This window comes from Chelonia mydas, chromosome 9 (genome assembly GCF_015237465.2).
Source record: "Chelonia mydas isolate rCheMyd1 chromosome 9, rCheMyd1.pri.v2, whole genome shotgun sequence".
Lineage (NCBI taxonomy): Eukaryota > Metazoa > Chordata > Testudines > Cheloniidae > Chelonia > Chelonia mydas.
Window position 1 is genome coordinate 71,434,871 of NC_057855.1, and position 27,771 is coordinate 71,462,641.

Here is a 27,771-nt window from a genome sequence, read left to right on the forward strand (position 1 = left end):
TTCCACATCTGGTAGCAGAGGTAGAGGAAGGGGGGAAAGTTTACTTATGCAGAGCAACGAGGAGCAGGAAATAGCTGGAACAACTTGGGGGAAGTGGAAAGTGGTGGTGGTGGTATTTATATTTCATGCAGTCCCAGAGAAAGCTCTGCTTCACTTGGATCATTGAGAGGCTGAGAGCACTTCCCCCTCTGCCCCATAGAATCTAGAAAAAAGGAACAGTGTCCCTTCATGATCCATTGTGAGTATCACACTAGTTGCCCTTTCCTCTCAGGGGCTATGATGGATTTTTTCCCTCACTGTTAGTATGGGCTTTTTCACCTTCTCCACAGCAGGTTTGGGACCCATTAGGGTGGGGCCAAGGGGGTTAGGTTGTAATGTTGCAATTTAGTAAGTAAAATTGTGGCATATGTCAAATGAAGGTTCCTGTTATGGAAAGGCTATAGTTAGTTATTGGATAAAATGGATTGGACAAGGATGTAAAGGAAATCAGCCCTTCTGGGAGCTGAGGAAGGGAAATTCATGGCACCTACATCTGTTACACCAGGGAACCAACTTTCTTCCTCCTCTAGCCCCCTTAATCCTCTTAATCCCAGTGGAGTCCCAACAATGGGGTGGCTGGGAAATGTAGAACACCACTGTAACAATTAGTCTTCAGGGACAAGCTGTAGGAATTTTCTTTGCAGTACTGAAAAATGTTATGTTTTGTTGCAAGAGTGAAAAAAAACCCAAGACTCTAACAAAAGGTTCTCTTTTTTTAAATATGCAATTAGCTTTGTTTAGAAGCGATAATAAATGATACTCTTAAAATGGTCCAATAATATTGAGTTAATTTTTTTACTTTTCTATATTTTCCCTCTCACCTTTCAGGATTTGGTTGAGACTGGTGCTCGAAGTTCTAAAACAATATACAAAAGATCGTTTCACAGTATTTCCAAACTGGCCACACGTAGGTAATAATATAATTTTTCTTCTCATCATTTTTTCAGAAAAATTCTGCTGTAAACCTCTAAATTTTTAAGTGCTCTTCTGAATTGAACCCGAAGTCTAAACTTTGAGAAGTTAATCTATTACTTACAACTGTGGGCCTTCCTGCTAGAAGGCATAGCACAGAGTAAGAGGATCATTTATTCTTTCATCCCTAAATTTCTGTGTTTAGAAACTTTCTAATAACCCTATAACTGCTTTGTCACTTATTATCTGGGTGTTCCTAAAATAACTGAAAAAACTTCCAAACTTGCCTTTAGTAGCATCCATGCCTCCCACAGCATAAAGTGCACCCACTGTAGACTTCCTAGGTTTAGTTCGAGGACTCTGCAGCATGGATCTTCTTTCTGGTAGGAGATGATACTTCATAGCTTCCATAAGAAGTTTCTGACACTCAAGGTCATGTGTGAACATTGGGCTATTTTCAAGATCTGCTAGTAACTGAGAAATCAAACAGATTGATCTATACTCATTTAAATAATAAAAGATAGGATAAAGCTTAATATCTGAAACAAAATCACAGATCTAATTATCTTGGGCCCATCTTTCATGTGAGGTTTGTCATAGTCCAAATAAATTATCTGATGCAAAATAATGTAAATATAAGAAAATAAAATCTTGAAAAGGTTTTTATTTACTCTTATGAACAGCCACAATCTTGCTCCCATTGAAGTCAATGGCAAAACTCCCTTTGGCTTGATTAGAAGCAGAAGCTCGTCCAATATAATAAAGGAGGCAACTTTACTAATAGAGAAACTAATTAGAAGTCCTATGTCCAGTGATGAGCTGCCAGAAGCTCAAGAACCAGTTCCTTCGCTCGCTCCAGGTCTTTGGCGGCACTGAACGACTTGCCGCCGAAATGCCGCCGAAAACCCGGAGCGAGTGAAGGACCCGCAGTCGAAGTGCTGCTGAAGGCTTGGAGTGCCGCCGGGTCAGTAAAAATTCACGTGGGAGCCTCCCCAGCTGAGAGCTCAGGCAGGACAGACAGGACGGTCCCGCGGGCCACATCCTGTCCATCCCGCCTGAGCTTCCCCACCCCTTTAACAACCGGTTCTAAACCGGCTTCAAAATTTAACAACCGGTTCGCCTGAACCGGTGCGAACTGGCTCCAGCTCACCACTGCTTGTCTTTTTTTTTAAATGAAATATGTGTAATATCGATATCCAGCCTGCAACTGTAGAAGCTTATGCACTTTGGGAACCCACATGCAGTGTTGGAGTCTAGGTTTGATCAGCACTTCATATTCTGACATGCGTACCAGACTGACTAGGGTCCCTCTCATACCCTGTAAAAAACTAGGAAGGAAAGAGGAACGACCTCCAATTCTGACCAACTAGCATGGTTGAAATGCACAGAGTAAAAATATTAAAGAGAATCAGAAAGCCATAAAATAATTATGAAGTGATATCCGACAATGCATGTCATATAATGCATTGCAGCACATTACATTCTGTTTTGATGTTGGGTTGTACTGACAGTCTCATACCACAAACATCACAAAGCTGTAATAAGATGTCAACTCACTACAGAATTGTAAAGCTGTCTCTGTGACTCCCTTTGATAAAGTGTCCATTTCAATGTTAAAGGTTGAGTAATGATGCACGTAATGAAATGTACACTGCTGGTTTCTATGTTGTGTGGTATGCTGCTAAAATTCAAGACAATAAAAGTTTTGGATGTTTTTAAAAAATTATTCAGTCTTCGGACTGATTTGCAATTTAAATTACTGAGTTTGTAGGATATCCAAGTTTCTGTTACTAGATGAGAAAATACAGCAAAGCACTCACTACATTTCAGGTAGATATGCTGTAGACTGGTATTTTAAAAATGGGCAGATTTTCAGCACGAATAACTATATTGGCCTTATGATATCCTTTTTATCTGTTTATTGGACCTTTGCAAATCAATAATATTTACTTGACCGTTTACCAAAATATCAAATCTTTTTAGTATAGAAATATGTTCTTTCCCAAACTGAAAAGAGGTACGTGTGTGTGTGTGTGTGTGTGTGTGTGTGTGTGTGTGTGTGTGTGAGAGAGACAGAATACGCCCCTGTATTAACACCCAACACACGATTGTAATAATCTTTGTACAAAATATGTCTTTTCAGGTATCATTTAAAAACTCATAATTAGCTGGTCAGTATCATCCTGATAAAATATTTGTGGCAACATTTTATGTAAAGTTATAAGATTTACTTGTATATTGTTGTTAACACATGTTTCAAACACCACAGCCCTGCCAAAACAGAAATCAGCAAATAGGAATGTTCTAGACAAAGGAATGTATACTTGCCTTAATTTGCACTTAAGCAATAAACAGAGTCATCAAGCTGGGAGGGAAACAAAGAAGGCTCAACCAGGTGAGAAAAAGCCAGCAGGGAACATCCTTCCAAACAGACTCTTTGTCTCTTAGTGCCCAACTTGAAATATTTTTTTCAAGAGGGGGACTGAATCTATAAAAAGGAGGGACAAACACCCCCAGGGGCCTCTTTTTCTCCCCCTGCCTATCGCATTCACTGCACGTGAAGAGAAAAAGGAATCAGGTGCTGGACTCTGGGTGAGGGGTCCTGATCTCAGAGTTTGCTGAGTTTGCAATAATTTGCTGGAGAAACTTTTCTTGAATCTAATATAGTTTGTTGGGCATTAATAAATATCTGTATTTTCTGGTAACCATTTCTGATTTTTATGCCTAATTACTTATACTCAAATCAATTTCTTTGTAGTTAATAAACTTTTTACTGCTTTATCTAATTGTGACGTTCCCCTGGTGTTATCTGGACCGATGATCTGCTAGGTCAATCCTTGACTCTGGGATCCAGCCTTACCCTGCTCCGTTATGAGAACCCCCCCTCCTAGGCTGTTCACTCACAGCCTCTGGCATGTAAGCTGCTCCCAGCTACGTGAGTGAGCACTTTTGGCCAGCAGCTGCTTGGATTGTGCAACTGAATGACACTAGCCAATCTCTCCAATCCCAGACACAACCCTAGGAACCTCCATCTTTAAGTGTCCAGTTATGCCCACTGGATGCTGCAAGCTTATACGACTTCATCAATTTAACAAAGAAATTGATATGTACAAGGCTTATTATCCCAAGGGGAGTCTCTGACATGCTTCAGACCAAACACACTGCTTCAGGTAGGATAAAGAAACAAAATTATTAACTACAAAAGATAGATTTTAAGTGTTTATAAATCCAAGCACAAGAAGTCAGATTTGGTCAAATGAAATAAAAGCAGAATGCATTCTAAGCTGATCTTAACATTTTCAGTGCCCTTGCAAACTTAGATGCTTCTCACCACAGGCTGGCTGGTTGCCCTTCAGCCAGGCTCTCCTCTTTGATCAGTGCTTCAGTTGCTTGATGGTGTCTGTAGATGAAAGTGGAAGAGAGACTGCATGGCAAATGTCTCTCCCTTTTATCATGTTCTTTCTTCCCTCTTGGCTTTGCTTCCCCACCCCTTCAGACTCAGGTGAGCATTACCTTATTGTAGTCCCAAACTGACCAAGGGAAGGGGGGTGACTCACTTGAGAGTCCAACAGATCCTTTGTTGCTGCCTAGGCCGGTGTCCTTTGTTCCTGTGAGGCTGGGCTGGGTTTGTCCCATACATGCCCTGATGAGATGTGAACTGCCCCTCTGCTCCTGGAGAGTTTTGCCTGGGCTTGTTTTAAGCCATGAGGACACATTTGAGCCTCAAACTATATACATGAAATTACAACCTATAAGATTACTATAACAACAATGCTCAGTGCATCATGAGCCTTCCAAAGACATCTGACAGGACAAATTTGCATTGGATACCACACAATCATATTTTAAGGATGAACAAGGGGGTGCAGGGTGTTCCCTTAAGGTTCAGCGCATCACACTAATCTAATGTGTTTAAACTGAGGAGTCTGAATAACTATTTGAGATAATAAACTGGGATACAATTCCCTTAAAGGAATAACAAATTTAAAATATGTGTACTGTCCCAGAGAGGGCTGAGTAGGACAAACATGTCTGTGGGAAAATCTGAGACTGGGGTGTGTGTTGGGGTCACTCTGCAGAATAACCGAGGGTGGTGAGTGCCACAGTGTAACCCAAAGATGGCTGGCAGGTAGCAGTTGCATACAGACCTTCAAGGTGTGGCTTGAATACTGGAAAGGCTGTTTCTGAGTGGCCCAGGTGGGAGCTACTTCACCAAGTCATTGCAAGGCTCCCAAGATTGTAAGGCAGGGGTGACACAGCCCCCTACTGAGCTGGATTGTACCCTGGCAGCAAGGAAAGGTTTTGAGCAGGTAGTGATTTAAAGCTATTACCCCTTACTATACACTCATATACCTGTGGTGGGAGTAGTGGCAGTCTAATGTAAGAGAGGAGCATTCCTAGGTCTTGTTGCCTGCTTTGCAAATCATGTCTCACCCACATCATTAAAGCCTGGAATATAGCTTCTTCATCTGGTACATTGATGTCATCGCTAGACAGGAGTTTTGCAATTTCACTAGCAGGAAGCAAAAGAAATTCCTGATTCTTTATTACTTCTGTGAAGTGTTCCTAGAAAGGAATAGATTTCAATGAACTCATGTTATTGACACCCTGATACAGTATATGAACAGAGAATGCATCTTTTGCATAGATTGTATGCCTGCTCCCCAATAGAATCTAGACAAATGTTCTACAGATTACTGAATCTAACATGGTTTCTTAAGTACAGCCAAAATTAATTTCTTTAAGAAATTGTTTTCCATGCCTAAAAAGAAATAGATAACTTGAAATGAAGAATGCAATTGAAAACCACATAGAAAAGATCTAGAGGATTTGTACTGAGTTTGTATGCCAGCCTTTCATTTGTGAATTCCAGACAGTGACTTATGACTTAAGTGAGATATCAAAGTGAGTTTTGTGGCTTTAGCCTTCTTTAGAGATAGTGTATGAACAGGATAGATCTAGAGGCCAGGAACTGTTTCAGAGCAAAGCACAATGAGCCCCCAATCCAAACTGGGCCTCTGGACACTGCTGTAATACATAAATAATAGTACACCACTACTAACAAGATAGGTTAGAATTCCTCTGGATCTTCATCTTTGTTCTTGGAGACACTGGCAGTTGGGTCTGAGCCATGTGTTCCATTCTAATTACTGCTGCCTCAGCTCCCTCTAGAATCTTCTGTCAGTCGGTCTCTTTATGGTTAGCAAAGGACCTCCCGCACAGGAACCGTGCACTGGATTTTTTTCCCCCATGACTACTCCAGTTCTTTTGAGGAAACTAACTATTTTTAGGCAGCTCCATCTCTCTCAAGCCATTGGTCACTCCCTCATCAGAGGCATGGAGGGCTAACATGCATGAGAGGTTCGAAACATCATCATAGTTGCCTTGGCATTTCAATACTAGGTAGAAGAAGAACTATGTTTTTTCCTGCCTTAGCACATTAGCACCTAGCAGGCTCAGGGGTCCTCCTGTGATACATCAGCAGTGGCAAGGAAAGGCAACCTGGTGAGTTGGCAATTTTAGGGGTGCTCCCTCAGGAGTGTATTTAGAAGGTTCTGGCGGGGGAAGAGGCAGAGGTGAGAAGGAACTCAGGGGAGAAGCTCATACCCAACTGTCAGTGTCAACAATCTAATACCTTGGAGATCTCAAACCAGTTTGGCACTAGAAAGCTGAGGCCCCAGGACAAGAATCTTGGGTGGTAACATCTTCAAAGAAACAGAATTACAGGGTAGTGATGTTTCTTTTTAACATTGTGCTATGTTGTGAACAAACTTTCGAAACACTTTGGCTTAGTTGTCACACTCTGCCCAAAGAGAGGTCCAGGAACAGAAGCACAATGGTGGTGAAGTTCATTAACAACAGTATGGAGAAGATTGTATGCCGTATGCCTAGAGAGCACCCAGGTCCAGAGAGAGATAAATTCCTCACTTTTTTGAGCATTAAACACTCAGATTGAATGATTTATTCTTAATTTATAGAGGGATTATTAAAGATTGTTTTACTATTAATATGATATTTCATCCAAGATTAGAAGTAAAACAACTCTCTACGTCTCTCAAAACCCCTGAAAGTTACACCCATTTTATAGAGATTATTGATCTGAGTTTCAGCTGCATGAGGAGCATGGTTACTAAGTACTTCTGAAAATGATTCTGTAAGTGATTTGTCCAAAGTTTACAGTGAGTCAGTGACAAAATCAGGAATAGAATCCAGGATTTTTGACTCAGTCTTATGCTTTGAATCAAGATGGAGTGATTTAAATCCAGGTTATTTAAATGACTTATTTTTAAAAATTGTATGTGCACACGCGCGCGCGCTTTTCATGAACAAGCTTTTCTATCTTGATTTAACATGAGACTTTCTCTCTGTAATCCATTACTCTATTGTCAAGTACATGTAAAAGAAGGAGGAAATTACCCAGTTTTGGAGGCCTGATGCTGCCCCAGTTTCAGAAGAGGAAGCAGCACTGGCTAGCCCCTACACTCCAGCATAGTCTCTACGCAACGACTATATGTTGTTCTAAAACAATTTAAGATTGAAAATCAGAGCTAAATTATACTAATAAACCTGGAATAGAATACATACAATCAGTTTGAATGTCCAGTTTATTGCTGGTTAGATACTGATGAATGCAAATGTCTTAAACACACCAAGTTCTTACCTCAGCATTCTTTTGCAGTAAACTGTGCCAAGTCTTGACCACATATTTGTACGACTAATGGCAGAAAAGATAGCAAGAGAAAATACATTTTCTCTTTAACAATACCTTTTGTTAGACAATGGAAATTCAGTCCTGGTTATACATTTCTCCCACTGAAATCTAAAATACTTGGGGACCCAGGCCTGCAGTTTTTACTCAGGTACAGTTCTCCATGGACTGCAGGATTTTGCCATGAATCTTGGTGTCCTAAAATCTTTCATTCAAAGCAATATTTTTATTTTCCCAAAAAACACTACTTCTGGAAGTCTAATTACAAGTCAGTAGTAAGGAAAATACATTAAAGATTATATTTGTTGTACACATGTAGCTAGGTATGTTTGCATTCAGTGGATGTGCTTGAAATATAAATTAATATCTACAATTACATTAAAGTAGTATATCATATTTGAAAATATAATGCAACCTGGAACAAGGAGATGGAGACATTTTCAAAGTTGAAAATATCATGCATTTTGTTTGTAGGCAGTAATATGTTATAGACTTCATTATAGTAATGTTAGAGACTTTATTACTATTTAACTTGAAAAGAGTTATTGTATTTAAAATAGATATAAAAATAACAGTATTGGGGGTTTAAAGGAGAGGTTCACTTTGGTCCTTAATACACATCCTGCTCTAATGTTGTGATATCCAGGGAATAGGAACAGGAAGACAAATCCACTTTAAGTTACAAAAATAGTACAAGCTGTTTATCAGAACAGGCTTCATCTGCATGAGAGAGATACCAGGCAGGAAATTGTTAATACTTTGCATCAATAACTAAAGTAATTGAACAGAAGTTCTCAGGTTTGGTTTTTTGTGGCTGATTTTTTTTAATCTGTTTACTGTTAGCTCATATTGCAAGCAATCTCTCTATCTGCAATATGCCTTTGTAAATTGCTCCCTTAATTTGGATATTTTTACGTGTTTGAACTGGTGATGGGCCAAAATCATAATCTTTTATTCAGTCCACTCCCCTGAAGTTCAGGGTGTGTGCAGTATTACTTGATCTTCCCCCAAAACATTTTGTAAGACAGGTTCAATCTACTTTAAAACAAATTTTCTTTTAAATTTATTCCTCAACTGGTTCCAGAAGGTGCAGGTTTCCTTTCTTGTCCCTAAGCACTTAGTGATTGGGTGATATAAGGCCCCCTTCTGGGGCTTGTAGTGTTCTTCTCTGCCTCACTTCGCCAGCACCATGCTTCATTTTGTAAACAAGAACAGGAGCCAGTTCTGGAGGCTGGGATTTGCTCCATCTGGGTAGCAGGAAAAAGGGGGAGTGGGAGTAACATCTGTGCAGTGTGACCAAATCTTATGACTTTACCCTGAGTCTTGATATATTTTATATTCTTCTGAAAGCCTCAGCTCCTGGATACATGTGAGTATTTAAGATGTTAAGGAGAATAATTTTTCTCAGTGCTCCTTGTAACAATTTTTTATGTACTTGGAAACTGTTATCATGTTCCTCTCTCAGTCTTCTCTGCTCTAGACTAAACAAACCCAATTTTTTCAATCTTTCCGCATAGGTCATGTTTTCTAGACCTTTAATCAGTTTTGTTGCTCTTCTCTGGACTTTCTCCAATTTGTCCACATCTTTCCTGTAATGTGGCACCCAGAACTGGACACAATACTCCTGAGGCCTAATGAGTGCAGAGTAGAGTGGAAGAATTGCTTCTTGTGTCTTGCTTACAACACTTCTGGTAATGCATCCAAGAATGAAGTTTGCTTTTTGCGACAGTGTTACACTGACTCACAGTTAGCTTGTGATCCACTATGACCCCCAGATCCCTTTCTGCAGTACTTCTTCCTAGGCAGTCATTTCCCAGTTTGTATGTGTGCAACTGATTTGTTCCTTCCTAAGTGGAGTATTTTGCACTTGTCCTTATTGAATTTCATCCTATTTACTTCAGACCATTTCTCCAGTTTGTCCAGATCATTTTGAATTTTAATCCTATCCTCCAGAGCACTTTCATCCCCTCCCAGCTTGGTATTGTCCACAAACTCTATAAGTGTATATATGTATTCTAGTAATATTATAGGAAGGGACACAAAAAGTGCCGTCAATCTGTTCATGCTACTCGCCCACCTTAATGGGTGAAAAACTGGATGGGGCCATCAGTGATTGGGAGATCCCAGTAGAGATGAGAAGGCGAACACACACTGGGGGATGCAGAGGTGACCTCTCCAAGTGCTTAGTCTCCAGCCACTCATTGGCCAGATGGTCCCTAACACATCCCTTTCTTTAACTTAAATCCTAGCCAAGGCCATGTGGAGCCTCATTTTGACCCGTTTCAACAGCCCCACCCTTCCCACATTGAACTGGTAGCTTCAGAGCTGTGTTATTGCAGATGCAGTGGGGTTGACCTGTTTTGGGATCAGGAAGGATTTTTTTCTTCCCATAGGGGCCAAACTAGCTAAGGCCCGGTGGGTATTTTTGCATTCCTCAGGGCATCCTGGAGGAGTTAAATAAGAATAGGATGTAGTGCTTGGTAGGGATGTAAGTTTGTCACAACTTGTAGCTAGTTTCCAATCTTAAAAGGAAAAAAGCAACAGTTCCCAGAAGTGTTTAAAAACAAAAACAAAAAACCAAAACCTGACATTTTGCTGATGGGCCTTGTGCCTTTGGGGGCCAAGGTTCCCCCTTTAGTACCCTCTGTCCCCCTGTCAGAGAAACTGATGCAGTGATAGGATTCAGAAGAGTGATCTGAGTCCTAGGGTTAGGCTGAGGAGAGTCTGTGGGTTATGTGGTAAGAGCCATGTAACCCTGCACTGGAACCACTTAAAATGCCTGGTATGTGAGAGTATAGTTGGCAAGGAGGGTAATACCTCTCTGCTGTGTTAAATTTAATAAATTTGTAACCTATGACTTCAAATTCATCCCAGTGTTTGTCCTCATTTGCCACCATGTCCAAATTAATTTACTTCTATCTTTGGAACGGCTTTTAGAATTGTGAAGCCTTTACGCTGCTACTAAATTTGTTGATATCTTGTGCTCATAGTTTGAGAATAAAATTGCTATTTGTTTCCTCAGAATGTTTCCTCTTACATTAATTTTGATAGACTTGCCACTTTTTTGTATTTTTTTTCTAAATCTCATCTACTTTTTCTTTTTTGCCTTTCTTCCTGTTTGCCTAAACCTTGAAAGCAGTGTTTGACTTCTCTTTGCACTGCCGTTAGTTAATAAAGATGAACTGTTGTCCTTCCTTGACGGCCGCTAGACCAGAATCCTGTTGACTTTTCAAAGGATGCAATACAGCTTGCATACAGTATCTTCAAATATAACAAGATGGCTGTTCATACTTTTTCTTTTTAATAACAGCAAGTTATTAAATAACAAGTCAAAAATATAAACAACAAAATCAAATGTTTCTTTCTAATGTTTTTATCAGCTCCCAATTTCATCCCAGTAATTACACCTGTTACATTTTCCTTTTGAGGATGGATTGTGGCACATATTTCTTGTTAGGCATTGTGCAGGATACTCCTGCACTGGGAGTTCCTGGACGCATGGTACCTTAGCAAGGCTCAATGTCTCTGGATCTCAGGTGTGCAAATGGAGAGCACAGCCTCTGCATCAGTCTGTGAAATTGCAGCATCAATACATCTCTGCACTCAGCTAGTTCTGCTGCAATAACCCCTGGCCATCTTTCCATCACCCCATTGATTTTACAGATCCAGTATAGTATTCATGCCTGCTCTTCATACTGTCATTTCAAAATGGTTGGATTAATAATCTTACCATAGTGTACAGATGTGCCACCTTCAAGAGTTCCATGCAACCCTGTGCGTCTCCAAAGGATCGAATCCCTAAACAGTTTGAAGGATGGAGCTGCTTCATGAGAAAGTTGCAACACACTTCAATGACTTGAGACAGCTGGAGAAGACAAGCTGCAGCCAGCAAACTTTCTATAGTGTCTTCCTTTAACTCTAAAACTCCTATAGTGTGGTTTAGATCAAGAAAATTATGCATTAATTGGTTTGCCTTTCATTTCCCTTGTGGCTACAACCTATGGCTACAACTACCCTACGAACAATGGGTGTGATTTCCAGCTCCCGTACGCGTACTCATGCTAGCTCTTATCTGAGCTAGCACAGTAAAAATAGCATTGCCCTGGTAGCACAGGCAGCAGCACGGGCTTGCCACCCCAAGTATAGACCCACAGGGTTCAAAGGGTTTTGTATTTGGCCCAGCTCGCCTGTACTGCCACTGCCTGTGCTACCATGGCTACGCTACTATTTTTGGTGCGTTAGCTCAGATGAGAGCTCGTACAAATATGTGTATGCCATAGCTTGTATGTAGATGTACCCCACGGGTCTCTTTGTATTTTTTTCCCCATGAGTCGTTCCTCATGGGGGAAAAATCTTTGGAAAATCTGGGCAAGCCTTAAGGTTGAATCACCACCCCTTTTCCACTGAATGCATCCGATGAAGTGAGCTGCTTACGAAAAGCTTATGCTCGAATAAATTTTTTAGTCTCTAAGGTGCCACAGGTACTCCTTTTCTTTTTGTGGACACAGACTAACATGGCTGCTACTCTGAAACCACCCTTTTATAGCCACTGTTTCTGTCTAGGTTGCAAATGAGCCTGCTGTCGTCATATACCCTTTCTGTGTGCATTTGTCAGCAACTGGATCTTATCTAATTGTCAGCCCCTACCACAACCCACTTCTGATATACCATTCCATGCTAATGACTGCACAACAACTAAAGGTGGGGCAGAATTTGTCTGGCCTTACCCAAAGAAAGGCAGCTCTGCTTTGTGGTTGGGGGGCAGGGAGAGAGGAGGAAGGTCAGAAATTGCTGCAAAAGGTGCTTTGCAGCAATGACTCATCCCTGCCCCCCAGGAATGTGCATAAAGGTATGAAATCTGGGGGGGGGGGGCAAGTCTCTATGGCCAAGCAGTGAGGAAGCCAGCACCCACCCAATCTCTGCTAGTGAAGGTGAATGGCAGGCTGGTTTAGGACCTGCTGTGGGCATTACGCTAGTAGCCCTTTTTAAAGCGGGGCTGGGAAGGAATTTTTCCCACACCACCACAATTGGCTTTGGTGGAGTGTGGTTTTTCAACTTCCTCACAGCAGGTGTGAGGATGGACCTTTTCTGGTGAATAGAAAAGGTGGTAGGCGATTTGTCACAACTTATTTTGTAATATTGGGTAGATGTTCAGTGAATGTATTCCATAGGGAGGGCAGCCAGTGACCAGATAAATGGCCCGGTAAAGGACTTAAAAGGAGGTCCTGGATAAAGGAACAGAACAGGGGAGGGGGTTTGTCGACTCCTATGATCGGTATGGCTGGGAGCCAACCCCCTCCATTCTCATAGCCCTCCTTAACCCTCTTACGAGGCTGGTGGATGGTAAGGTCCAAGCCATGGGTCGGCTGGGGGACCTGGATGGAAACAAAGAGGGGCTGGTGGAAGCCCTGGAGAATTGAGTTGAATAAGCATGGATTTGCCTGCACTGTATACTTCATCTGCTGGGTAGTCCCAGACATCTATATAATAAGGTTGTGGCTTGATTAAAACCCATAACAAGTCTCCTGTCCTTCTTGCGGTATACCCAGACAATTCTGAATCAAGATATAGAAGGATGTTTGTTGATCATTCTTAGGTTGGGTCAGTACTGCTAACCAGGATATAAAGGGATATAAAGTGTGTCTCTGTAAATAGGAATCAAGGGATTGGGATGGAGGAGAACCTGCAGGGAAAATCTAGAAACAGCCAGTCTGGGGAGAAATCTTAGGCTGAAATTCACGGCATCTTGTTTGAGTTACCCACTAACCCAAACCCCAGAAAATTGGTAATTTTGTACTAGGTAGGGGGTTGGTAGACTCTGTTTAATGTAACATAGTATTGAAGGGGTCAACTAATATTAACAACATGGAAAGTTTATTTCATGCTTATATACTATGCATTTATTTTCAAATAAAATACTATGCCTGTAGATTAATTTAAATTCTGATGTTAATTATGAATTAAACTTTTCCCATATCTCACTTTTAAAAGACTTTTACAGTTAATTTATATTAATCACATTTTTCTTTTAATTTTACCAACTAAAATGTGTTAAACTTTTATAAAATTGCATTCATCCATTTTCTTGAATTACACTTACAAATTTTGTTCCATAATATCATTGTTGTGAGGTTTATTCGAATATTAGTGTAAAATCTATAGTTGTAGGTTGCACTTTTACATAATACCTGATATTTCTACAGGTTCTAAGACCATCAAAGTGGAAACAGTCTTCTATATTTTTAGCACTTTAATGTAAATATCAAAACACAGTAGATGAAATGAGCACTTGGAAAACATTTTAAATGCCCCTTCTTGCACAGTAACCTTTTTAAAATTTAATTTTACTTTATATTTGCCATGAAATAATTTTTTACTCTTTGAAATGATGCATGGAAAGGTTGGACCCACTCAACAGGTATGAGCCACAGTTTCTCATGTCCCATTCTGGAGGCTGATGCATGTAGAAAGTTGTCTTATTCAAAGCAAACCAATGAGTGCATGTATGAGAGGGAGAATGCGAGATCAGTCTGAGATAGTTCATCTCTGTACCATCGACTGTGCAAGGGTGTTGTTCTGGTAATTTGTGTGCTGCTACATTCTGGGAGACTGTTTTTTCTCCCTTCTCAAGATTCAGGCATGGGAGAAGGAGCTCCTTTAGCACCTATGGCAGAGTGACCTTTATTCTGAGTTGAATAACCTCCCAAAGAGCTAGTATCTGCAGCCTTTCAGTGCTTGCATAACTTCAAATGTTGTGGATATTTTTAATTGGATTGTACACTAGAGTAACAGAAATCTGTTCTACAGCATTTTTTCTCCACAGATTACAGAGCAGCAAGAAAAAGACAATTCATGCTTCTCTGGTTTGGTCTGTTTGGCTATTGACTAAGGTCTCAGAATCAAATTAGTAATTAATGTAAACATTGGGGTGCAATTGTACTGAAAAGAGTGGGGAGAGTAGAACAGAAAAGCTGAAAATACTCTGCTACTAACATAAAATATCTTAGACCAATTTTTTTCGAGTAAACATCAGTAGTTAATTTTTTCAAATTTGTGGCTAGTTCATGACATTAAGGAGTACATCTTATTCCCCTTGATCCAGTTCCAAGGACGGGCCTGTGCCTCTCCCCCTGAAGAAGATGAGTTGCTGAAGTTGAACCTGGCCATTTGGTGGGGCATCCAAAGGGCAAAGGTTCTCAGCATGCTCCTCCCATATAACTTCATGAACAAAGCAACAGGCAGAATCTGACCTTTATTCATTTAAATTACTATTCCTCTTCTTTGTGTCTGAATTAAAAATAGCAGATGTTCTAATCATGTACAGAGTAACAGAATATTTTGACATTCGTATATCTGTTGGAATAAGTACTTGCAGTGTTGATATAGCCATGTTGGTCCCAGGATGTTAGAGAGACAAGGTGAGTGAGATAATATGTTTTATTGGACCAGCTTCTGTTGGTGAAAGAGACAAGTTTTCAAGTTACGCAGAGCTCTTCCTCAGCTTCAGAAACTTCTCTCTTTCACCACAGACATTGGTCCAATAAAAGAATAAGCTATTTGTCATACAAGATGTGGAGTGTGAGGGAGTTGTCTATTTTTATATATATCACGTGCACCTCAGTTTACTTATTTGATATTATCCTGCCTGACTGCAAAGAGGTGACTCAAAGGAGGCTTTTTAGAGATGGGGGAGGAGAGAAACAGGAAACAAAACAATGGCAAAGAGAAAGTACAGTCTGAGAAAATATCATGGGGTTCCTTGAGGAAACAGTGGGGGTAGTTAGTAACCTCCTCACCCTCTGCCTCACTCCAGTGAGGTTTGTTCTTCCCAAAGCCAAACCTAGGATCTAAGTGGATTCTGAAACCTTAAAGATGCTGGCACGGGTAAGAAAAGGGATTGAGTTGGTTGTCAGAAGCTGCCTGAGATGGAGATGCCAATGCAGACTCATGGAAGGAGGGAAAGAATGCAGCAAGGCAGTCTGCTTCTCTCAGCTGAGATGGAAGTAACTGGACTGAATTGAACTTACCACCCAGAGGTCCAGTCCCAGAGGGGTTGAACCATGTTGTTCCACCCTTCAGAGAGACGAATGAAGCCAGAACTTTCACCTTAGGGGTGCACTCAAAGGACATAAAGGGTCTAAAGCACAGCTTACCCTGTAACTATGACATATTCTTATTTTTCCTCACAATAAGAGCTAGCTAGGGTTGTTGTGGGTTATTTTTATTTTGTCATCATATTTAGTAAATAGCATTCTACACAAATATATTTTCCAGTATTGGGTATGTATCTAAGCACTAATATAAAATGGATGAGGTGAAAAATTTTGCATGCTGGACAGTGTTCACCTTTCTTTACAGAATTAGACAATAGCTTAGGAATTACCTGTATAGGCATAGTGCACCAAAGCTTTCAGTGCATCTGGGTCCACTCCTTCCATTTTGATCTCTTCTTCTTTTGCTTCACGCACATCATTAGTAAACATTGCAGCAAAATAATCAGACACAGCGCTAAGAACCAATCTTGAAATGGAAACAGCCCATTATTATGCAATTCATTTGTGTGTTTAGGAGAAACATATTGGCTGCCTTAAAAGACTTTATCCTTACAGTGGTTAACAGTGAAATTAAAAGGGAATTAAGTAATCTAGTAAATTAAAATCTGAACTTTTCTTTCAGAGGGTGTCTTTGTGCTGTTTGCTTCACTCATCTCTCTAAAGTTTGACTGTAGCAAAATAGAAAAAACTGATTCATACTTGAATTTCTTTCTATTTACAATAATGAATTTAAAGCTGTGATCATATCATTTAACTGTCTTCAGCTGATGTGCTAATTATTGTAACCATTCATTCATAACTAATCAGGGACAAGGTGAGAACTCACATTGTCTGAGCTCTTGGAACTGTCAGGCTATAAAGGCTAGTAAACAATAAGGAAAATTCCACCTGTGAGCTGGAATCTTGTGATTTCCAGCAATGAGAAGAACATCACACAGCTGCTTCTGCTGGAGATAGTTCTCCATCTTGCGAAATGTCTGCTCTGCATGATTTGTAGATTGGAAGTATTCATCTGAGCCATTGGTGTTCATTCCAGTGGGTGAACAGCTAGCTATTGATAATCTGATAAAGAAAGAGAAAACGAGGTTACTGTAGCATTATCAAACCCGAGAATGCTTTTAACTTCATCTTTAATTGAGCTGTGGAAATTGCAGTATAACTGGAAGTCTTTAAATATATTGATCTGGTGAGAGTGGACTTAATGTGTCATTTTCCATTTGTTTCTTTTAATTATACTTCAGACCTTTTGTAAACTATTTTAAAACTTATTGTAACTATAATAAACATTTTCTAAGAGAAAAACAAAATAAAAAGAAAGGGTTCATATCTGGCAAATATAAATAATGTTAAGGATATATTACACTATTTTAGTGAGTTCTATGAAGTCAGGCAGAGGATTCTAGATTTGAGTAAAAGAGATTATGAATCAGGGCTAGGTGGCGCTGGTTTTTTCCTCCAGATACTACTTCCTTCTCATTTACTGCGCTGATTTTATTAAATAATACAGTAAATATAATTTGGGTATTTCCAATTATTTTAAGTAGTTTTTGCTGCTCAGATGTGTGCTTTAGGCAACTGTCATAAGTATGTCTGCCAATTTATTAATATGAATGCAATACTGATAGTTAAAAAACTTGATTTTAGAATTATTTCCTGTGGGCCTGATCCTGCAAAGACAACTAAGTCCACCAATTTCTACCAAGAGCAGTTCCATGGGCATCAATTAGAGAACTATTGATGCTAGTAAAGGTTTACATGGGTAGAGCCTATGAAGATAGAAGTGTCATGGTCTAAAAGGTTCATGGCAAATCCCAGACTTCAATACAAAAATAACACATTACATTACACTCCTAAAAACACACAAAAAACCCACCGGTTTTTGACCAAACATTTGATTGATAATTCATATTAATTAATCAGCAAGCACATGAGTGTCAATAAATGTAATGTGAAAAGTCTCAATGAATTCATGATTGGACCTCTCCTCTTCTTGCTGAATACCATATTACCCAATGCATGATTTTTAATTTTTTTAACAAGTAGGTACCTAATCTGCAGGCCATTCCTATGGACTTTAATGGTCTGATATGCATATTAGTTTTCCCAGCTCCTTTCATCACCTCTCCAAATGATGTTTTGTTTTTATTTTTTTGTCAACTTTTAATGGATGTTTACTTTTTCCTAACTCTTCTTGAGTTAAGATGAATCATTTCTTTGGCCATTTATCATGTTGATGAAATCTAGTTTGCTATATTTTTTCCTGATACTTGGTACATTTAAACTGGAAAATTATCTTTACAGTTATATTTGGATTTACAGTGGGCCTGAAGATGTCAAGAAGCAGCAGCAAACCTTATTTCTTCTGAGTTCATGCATTGTGCATGTGAAAACTCAAGTGAAAGAAACAAGCAACTTTCATGATGTTAAGGTCTTTCAGCAACATGTTCTGGATTTGTAGAATCAAAGCTTCCATTTTAAAGAAATTTCTTGCTTTCACTCTTTTCAAAGGTAGTCTTCATAATATAACGCTTTGGTCCTGTAGGGTTGCTGCCATTGTGTGTGTGCATTGGCCAGGTCTGGAGTAGAAGAGGTTTTCAGATATAGCTATACCAGCATGCCTGCCTAGTATAAATGCACATTATGCAGGCAAAAGTTCTGTTGCTGATATAGCATCTACCAGTTCTCTTAGTGAAACTAGCTACACTGACAAAAGCATTTTCATGTTAGTATAACTGTGTCTACACTTGTGATTTTGCCTCTATAGATGTGTTGTTCAAAAGTTACATCCTTCACCGACATTACTATACCAGCAAAGTCTTCTAGTGTAGATCTGGGACACTTTGTGTTTTTATTTTGGCACTATCTCAACATTGTGTAAAACCTATTTACTTAGGGGAAGTCTACACTTAAAATGCTGCAGCAGCTGCTCCGCTCTAATGCTTTAATGAAGATGCTCTAAGCCAATGGGAGAGAGGTCTCCGGTGGGCCTAGTTAATCCACCTCCCCGAGAGGCAGTTGCTATGTAAGTGAGAGACGCTCTCCCACTGACATAGCACTGTCTATATGGCGGGGAGAGGGTTAGGTCAGTATAACTGTCACTCAGGGGTATGGATTTTTCAGACCCCTAAGCGACCGTAGTTATACCGACATAGGTCTGTAGAGTAAACCAGATATTTGAGAAAGTGTAACTTCAAAGTCTACTTGAGACCATTAATTTTGCACCTAATTCAACTTCTATTGAAATGAATGGTGGGCATTCCATTGACTTAAAAGAGAGCAGCCCCTAAAACAACAACAAAATAAAGATTCTACTGGAGTGAGGCAGCATTTTCATGTGCCCTTTAGCTCTTCCCCCCTCCCACCTCCCGCCCGCCCAAACAGAATGAACTCTTTTCTTATTCTTTAAAGTGAGGTTTCCTTGTCACATTAAATAGTTTGGAATGAAATTTAGATTTTCCTTGCCCATTCATCTTTGGAATTTCTTCACTTTATTTCTCATTCTTTCCTTCTTTATAACAACTGCAGTTATTCAGTTTGTTTGTGCAATGGAACTGGATACGGTGTGTCTGATTCTGCTTGTTAACCATACAGAATGTGCAAGCCATTATTACATTTAGGAAATAATAAGTTGAGGTAATAAGAAATTCCAGAAGCTTTCACATAGTTCTTGTTGCTAAGAAACGTCTTCTGTTATGCATGTGTCCACAATGTCTGTATCCTTCACAGTCTAGCTGTCTAGAGTGCAGACCAATTTTTGTGACCCCAAAGGTGAAAACAGAATAATTCTATCATAAACATACTACTTAGATTGAAACAACGAGAAGTCCTTGTTGCACCTTAGAGACTAACATATTTATTTGGGCATAAGCTTTTGTGGGCTAAAACCCGATGCATGGAATGAAAAATACAGTAAGCAGAATATATATTATAGCACATGAAAAGGGAGTTGCCTTACCAAGTGGGGGGGTCAGGGGGGGTCAGTGCTAATGAGCCAATTGAATATATTTTTGTAGATGTTTGGGGATTATGGGAGTATAGATTGTTTTTCTGGTTAAGAAATTGGATATATTCCTTATTTATTCCAGTCAAGGTTTTTCTGTAGTTTTTTTCATTTTTTTACACAAAGGCAAAATGCCAGTGCTGTAAGTCATTCAAAAAGTATTCAATATCAAACCTGTGTGTCACAAACAATCTTGTAATTTGGGTGCATCATGCCAGATCCAGAAAGCTGATGATAGAGCTTTAATTCCATATGATACATGTTATCTAGTATGCAATGAAGCAAGTTTAAATTTCACTTGATACATGAAGTGAAACTGAATAAAAATTAAGCTGGTTTCCCATTAAGTAGTAACAAGTAAAATTCTAGCAAGATGATGACAAAACAACTAATGACCCGCAGTCTGACCAACTAAGGGCCTCTACCTGATGCCAATCAAATAATAGAATCGCAAAAATGTGGGGCTGGAAGGGACCTCGAGAGGTCATCTAGTCCTGCCTCCTGTGCTGAGGCAGGACCAACTATACCTAGACCATTCCTGATAAGTGTTTGTGTAACCTGTTCCTGAAAACTTCCAATGACTGGGAATCCACAACGTCCACTAGAAGCCTATTTCAGTATTTGACTGTCCTTAAAATTAATGTTTTCCCCCAAAATATTTAGCCTAAATCATTCTTGCTACACATTAAGCTGATTACTTCTTGACCTATACTCATAGGACATGGAGAAAAATTGGTGACTGTCCTCTTTATAACAGCTCTTAACATATTTGAAGACTGTTATCAGGTTACTCTTCAGTCTTCTTTTCTCAAAATTAAACATGCCCAGTTTTTTTTAACCTTTCCTCATAGGTCATATTTTCTAAAACTTTTTCATTTTTGTTGCTCTCCTCTGGAATCTCTCCAATTTGTCCACATCTTTCCTGAAGTGTGGCACGCAGAACTGGACACAGTACTCCAGCTGCGGCCTCACCGGTGCCAGGTAGAGCGGGACAGTTACCTCCCTGGTCTTACATACAACATCCTCACCAATACACCCCAGCCTTAGCCTTATATTAGCCTTATTTGCAACTGCAACACATTGTTGATTCATAATCTGTTTGTGATACTCTCTAACACCCAGATCTTTTTCCCAGTCATTCCCCATTTTGTACTTGTGCAGTTGATGTTGTTCTTCCTAAGTACAGTATTTTGCACTTGTCTTTATTAAATATATTTCATCTTCTTGATTACAGACCAATCCTCCAGTTTGTCAATGTCATTTTGCATTCTAATCCTGTCCTCCAAAGTGCTTGCAACCCCTTCCAGCTTGGTGTCACCTGCAAATTTTATTAAGTATATTCTCCACTGCATTATCCAAGTCATTAATGAAAATATTGAATAGTACCAGACCCAGGACAGAGCCCCAAGGGATTCTACACAATCTGTTTGACAGCAAACCATTGATAATTAACTGCTCTTTTAGTACAGTCTTTCATACATTTTACTCCCACCTTATAGTAATGACTAGGGTATATACCCTAGATCAGGGGTCGGCAACCTATGGCACGCGTGCCAAAGACGGCACACGCAAGCCAATTTTTAATGGCACGCTGCTGTCTGCTGACCCCGGCAGACAGCAGCTTGTCATTAAAATCCTGCCTGGCCCGGCCCACTCTCTCCACCCACCGCCCACCGCTCTCTCCTTGCAGGGCAGGCAAGCTTCCCCCTTCCCCCGCCTCTTCCCCCAGTGTGCTGGGTTCCTGCCCCTCCTTCTCTCCCTCCCTGCAGCCTGTCAGCTGATGGCCCTTGCTACAAGGGGAGAGGGAAAAGCGGAGCCGCAGCACGCTCTTTGCTCCCGCTCTCTGCTCCGGGAACCTTGGGGAAGGGGGTGGAATCAGGGCATACCCCTCCAGCCCCCTGCCGTGAGCCGCTCATGGCAGGGGGCTGGGAGCACCCCCATGACCCCAGCCCTCTTCTCTGACCTCATGAACCCCCCCCATACCCCTCAGCCCTGGCCCCTGTACCCCCCTCACACACCTCCAGCCCTCTTCCCTGACCCCTGAACCCTCCTCCCTCACACCCCAGGCCCGTGCCCTGACCCCTGCACCCCCCCCACACACCCCATGCCCTGACTCCGGCACCCCCCACATTCTCACCTGCACCCCTCGCACCAAATGGGAGCTGCCCAGGTAAGCGCTCCACACCCAAACCTCCTGCCCCAACTCTGAGCCCCCTCTCTCATTCTAGCTCCTGGCCAGACCCTGCACCCCAGCCCCCAGCCTGCTCCTTCACCCCCAGCCCTGTTCTCAGCACACTCCCACCCTCATCTCCGTGCAGCGAGAGGAAGAGAATGGCTAGAACCAGGGAGAAGGTAGGTACTTACTCTGTGTGGACAGGGCCGGGACCCCAGACCAGCAGCGGGCTGAGAGGGGCTGGCGGATGGAACCCCGGCTTGCAGGAGCTGGCGGACGGAACCCCAGACCAGCAGCGGGCTGAGAGGGGCTGGCGGATGGAACCCCGGCTTGCAGGAGCTGGCGGACGGAACCCCAGACCGGAAGCGGGCTGAGTGGCAGCGGGCTGAGCCACTCAGCCCACTGCTGGTCTGGGGTCCCGGCCGCCGGCCCTGCTCGGCCCACTGCTGGTCTGGGGTTCTGGCTGCCAGCCCCTTGCCAGCCAGGGTCCCGGCCGCAGGCCCCGCTCAGCCCGCTGCTGGCCTAGGTGAACGGAACCCCAGGCCGGCAACGGGCTGAGCGGGCCGGCGGCGCAAGGTGAGCATTTTAATTTAATTTTAAATGAAGCTTCTTAAACATTTTGAAAACCTTGTTTACATACGACAATAGTTTAGTTATATAATATATAGACTTAGAGAGAGAGACCTTCTAAAAAACGTTAAAATGTATTATTGGCACATGAAACCTTATATTAAAGTGTGTCTTCGGCACACCACTTCTAAAAGGTTGCCAACCCCTGCCCTAGATGGTGCTCTCTACACCCCAGCAATGCATCCCATGTCTACAGTGTAGTGTTCCACTCCCTCCCTATTGCCAGAGCCTCTCCCCACCTCCGTGAAAGACTCCAACAATAAAGAGAGGCTCTGGCAGCTCCCCAGTGCTGGAATCTTTCCCTGCTGCCTCCCCCTTGCCAGAGCTTTTTGCTACTGTGTGTAGCTACACGCTGCATTGTGGACACAGCTTGCCTTTCACTGCAGCATGTAGCTACATGTACCCTACACACCACCACCAGTGTAAATAAGGCCTGGGCTCTTCTCCTCTCATCTAGCAGAAAGAATCACAAATTTGTTCTGCTTGGCTATGATTAGGGGGAAATATTTCTGACTTGATTTGCACAAGTGAAAAGCATCAAAGGTATTATGTGCCCAAAGAAGGGGGATAGCAAGGAGGCAAATGAGTTTGCATCCTCAAATGCTTAGCCTGTGAACACCTGCCAGACACTAGTTTTTAAATAAAACTGAAAACAAATATTTCCCCTTTTTCTCCCAGATGTGCAGAAGTCATGATAAAAATGCATAGAAATGCTATCTTTGGTTATTTTTATCATCTTTAAAAATGTATTCATTATAGTTTCCCTGTCCTTCAGAGATCTATACAGACTTGGACACAGTACAATAAAATCACACATCAGGGAGGGAATCTGACACGGACAATAGGGTAATGCTAGTCTCTCACTGAGGAGCAGAGAAGAAAGCCAAGGGAGAGGCTGCAAACAGAGTTGGCTGGCTGTTACAAAAATTAAGTCTATGTTGAAGTGGCTCCAGTCTTATTCCTTCTTCCCCTCCCCCATACTAAACGCTACTCCTGTATGCCATTACACTTTTACATTATTCTGACCACTATTACTAAGTAAAGAACATTTCTGCTGTAACTAGAAGTAGTCATTGAAATGCCTTAATTGGTATTTAAGTTGTGTAATAGTTCTTTTTTTAAACCCTTGGGTCTTTAATATTTTAGCACCTGAGAAGGCACATACAGTGATATTTCTCCACCGAATAAATTTCTGCTAACAGAATAGTAATACTGCCGAAGGAATTTAGAAGTGTTTTCCATTTAGCCACTTGTTTTATCCTTGTACCTAAACAATAATCTGGCTATTCTGTCAAATAGCTATGTGAGCAAAAAGATTTGTAAAGCATTACAGTGTTATCTTTCCTGCCATCTCTGAAGCTATGGTGAGCTCTCAGGAATTCATTATGTGTATTGTTTCTGGCTAAAGGAAAAATTAGCTAGTAGTGTTATATGTATGTTCATATTATATAATATAAATGAAATCATTAGGCCTAGTAAATTTTACATTAGGATGATATGGATCACAAATATCGCAGTCTAATTAGTCTAATTAGTTTTGTTAGAAAATGCATCATAGCTTTAGAAGTGGTGCACCATAAAGAATTAGTGACAAATAAGTTGGAAAGTTTTGCAACTCTTTTGAAGTGGCATAATTCATGGAGGATGTATGTACAGAAACCCATTGTGGTGTTGATCTTGAAATGCACACACAAATAAGGGGGAATGTTACTGGGGCTTGAGAGGGTGGTTGCTGTTATGCATGTTTTCTTAGGAAAATGCAGAGGAGCCTTTGCCCTTTTTAAAGGTGATATGGAAAGTATTCCTTTCTTTTTGGTGTCTCATGAGCTCAAGCCAGCTCTATATTACAAAGTTTTTTCGGGGTAGTTATATTGGTCAGAGTGTGTGTGAAAAAGCTACACCCTTTGCCGATGTAGCTATACTGGCAAAAACACCCATAAGAGTGCTAGTGTCAACATAGTTAATGTGGGTCAGGGAGGTGGTGCTATGATGCTGATTGAAAAACTCCTTCCATTATCATAAGCTGCATCTGCAATATGGGCACTGCTGGTATAGTTAGTGCTATAGCTATACCAGCAAAGCATTTGTCGTGTAGACATGCCCTCATTGTACACCATTCTATATACAGTCTTGGATTTATGTCATTTAATGATTTGTTGGGATTTTCTTTGAGAAAATCTGAGTAAATTTTGACAAATCTGTTCTTACAGACATTCTAGTTACATTAGATGACAGTGATTGAAGACAAGTGAAACTCCTAGGTATGGTTATACAAAATATTTTAATTGACACACAAAGACAGAAATGGAGAAAGGTAGACAGGAGGAAAACAACATCAAAATTGTTTGAATTTGTCCCACCCCCTGATTATCTGGTATTGTTTTGTAATCATATAGTAGAAAGCTTCACTGTTGCATAATTTTACATATGGTTGGTTTTGGAATTGGATGCTATAAAATGTTTTTGTTTCATGCAGTAATCCATGACTGCCTAGCAGCTTGTGCGACAATTTGCTTTTGTAAATTGGTGTGACACCTACTTCAAGTGCCTTTCCCTCATTTTGCATTTTCATTCACCTGTGTAGTTAGAATACAATAAAAATTGTCTTCTTATGTTTCCAAGAAAATCTTTAGCAAACATATTCTTGTGCATGAATTTCCACTTATCATTTCACTTGGTGGTTTTGTGAGTGTATATACATGTAGGTGTTTCCAGCAGACAGTGTGGACCACAGACTACTTAGGTGCTTTAAAAACCCACATTGAAAAATCCAGTTTCTGAAGAGTTTAGTGGCTAAACTGCCTAATCTCTGCAAGACTAGAGCTTCTTTGGATCTGCACTTACACCACACCTTGGAAAAAACACACTGAGATGGAGGAAAAAACTCAGAGAAAATAGAGACATGCTTCCAAAGAAAGATTTCACGTCACTGTGAATTGCACATAACTTTCCACTTAATTAGGCCCCATCCCACAAAAAGCTATATTTACAAAAATTATATTTTCACACAGTAGAAGGTGTACATTTTTGACACTCCATAATATGTGCAAAAAATGGCCACACTGCAACTTGGTTGGGGTTTTTTTGTTGTTTGGTTTTTTTAGTTTTCTTTTGGTATTTTGTTTGTTCATTATGGAATAATTTGGACCCTCCTGGAATCTTGCTTAAACCATGAAGACCAACAATTTCAAAAGCAGCCAGTGATTGTCTCCACTTTGTGGTGCAGAGTGCCCTGTGGATCTGCAGATAAAAGTGCGACCATTACTCCTTGTGCTGTGATCCCTTTCAGTTCACTCAAACTACTGTAACAAGCATTCGGGTAGTCAACGGTGAGAGATGCAAGACTGCCAAGTAGGGTGATCAGATAGCAAGTGTGAAAAATCGGGACGGGGGTGGAGGGTAATAGGTGCCTATATAAGAAAAAGCCCCCAAAATCAGGACTGTCCCTATAAATCAGGAAATCTGGTCACTCTACCAGTGCCAAGTGACTCTTAAACATGCTTATAGCAAAACAATATTATGATTAGAGCTAGTAAAAAATTTTCAGAATGCTGATGAATAATGTAGGCAAATGCAAACAAAACAATTTTTTTCACAACTCTCTTCACATTTGAGACCAGCGGTGCTAATACTTAATTGTATTCTTACTGAGTGTTAGAGAATTCAATGAGTTCCAGTCTTGCGTCCTAACATTCTACTCATTACATAACCATCACACTGATGCTTTTTTCTCAGACTTTTCAGAATAAGGTATAAATTATATTCTGCTTTTCTGATTTGTTAAACCCTCTCCAAAATGAAAGTCGCTCTCTTCCTAGGGAAACAAATCACAATAGAGGAGGGGAAAATGAGGGAGTTACACAAGTATCCTACTTCAGTAATCAAAATACAGGTAATTCAAAATGGAGGAGTTTTTTTGAGGAAAATTCAAACGGTTGAATGTGAACTATTGGGGCGGGGACCATGTCATCTTTGTATTTGTATAGCATCCAGTATGCTATGGGCCAGATTTTGCCACCTTTATTCATGTTGAGTAGTATTTTATTCCTTGAGGAATCCCACTGAAATGACTAAGGTACAACCCATGAAGAAGGGTGGCAGAATCTGGCCATATGACTGCTACTGGAAACAAACAAACAAACAAAAAATAGCTATGCTGATGCCCAGTGTAACGTGTGCAGATTCAGGAAAATAGAATTCTCCTACTCAGTTCAATAACAATGAATGATTACCTTATCAAACGTGCTGTCACAGACTTACCCCCATACTCCCACTGAGTAGGAAATATTCTGATACGCTGAGATAAAATATTTAATATCTCTATCTCTTTTCTCATAAAGTGTTTGTAACAAACAAAAGGAGAAATAAAACAGCCCAGCAGAATAACATGAGAGTGACATTCAATGTCATGCTTAACAGAAATTAAGAAATGACTCACAGGAAAATATTCTGTCCTTTCCCATTCCTTTGCCCTTTAAACCAACCTCTAGTACTAATCAGCAACATATTCAGCTTTCTTCTGTCTTCTTTATTCTGTCCCTAATTATGCTTTAGACTTGCTTTTCAATCATCTTTTCAATAAGGCACATTTAACAAATGTTGCACTATTGGATTTATTATTCACCATTGATGTGGCATACACGTTATATTGCTAATGGCACATAGAACTGGGTGCCCCTCTTCCATTGCTTGTGCCTCAAGCTTCAAATATGCATATCACATTCAACTTCACCTCCGAATTCTAACTTTAAACATTATAGTATGCACTCATCATTTATTCTCTTCTATGTATTTGGATTAGCTTCCACGAAGGACTTCTAGAAGAAATTGCTCTTAAAAAATGTAAGTGACATTATCACAGAAGAAAATCATTAGAAGAATGATTAATTAGAAAGCTAGTGTGTAATATTTTCTCCAAACGCATGCTGTGTATTTAGTTAACAAACAGCTGAGGAAATAATTGGGAGGTACAAGGGTAGCCTTTATGGGGGTGGGGGAGATTTATAAGTTAGAAACCATCATTTTGTTGTCAAATACTTTTTTGATACAATGATCTCTTTTAACAGTAATGGTACCGATTTTCACTGATTGCCAGATCAGCTCCGTGTCACTTGCATTTGTGTAATATTATAGGAAATTAAAGGAGATAGTCTATGTGTATTAGTATTGTAGGTGGTTTATTACCATCAGTATCAGCTGTTCTCCTTTCTAGTCCTGGAGGAATATCTCACCCTGTTTCCCCCACCACCACCAC

At 40.5% G+C, this 27,771-nt stretch overlaps 1 protein-coding gene and 1 long non-coding RNA gene across 3 annotated transcripts in view; one reads left to right on the forward strand and one right to left on the reverse strand.

Annotated features, from left to right (window-relative positions):
• Nucleotides 1-27,771, forward strand: part of LOC122461604 — a 621,770-nt gene that overhangs the window by 114,120 nt on the left and 479,879 nt on the right. The gene's annotated exons all lie outside the window — the stretch shown is intronic.
• Nucleotides 1-27,771, reverse strand: part of KLHL4 (kelch like family member 4) — a 77,434-nt gene that overhangs the window by 15,404 nt on the left and 34,259 nt on the right. For both annotated transcript variants that reach the window (XM_007059450.4, XM_043522000.1), the window contains exons 2-6: nucleotides 16,603-16,776; nucleotides 16,044-16,180; nucleotides 11,391-11,587; nucleotides 5,305-5,517; nucleotides 1,239-1,425 (exon numbers count right to left, since the gene is read on the reverse strand). In XM_007059450.4, coding sequence (XP_007059512.2) covers nucleotides 1,239-1,425; nucleotides 5,305-5,517; nucleotides 11,391-11,587; nucleotides 16,044-16,180; nucleotides 16,603-16,776 — 908 coding nt within the window. The remainder of the gene's footprint in view (nucleotides 1-1,238; nucleotides 1,426-5,304; nucleotides 5,518-11,390; nucleotides 11,588-16,043; nucleotides 16,181-16,602; nucleotides 16,777-27,771) is intronic.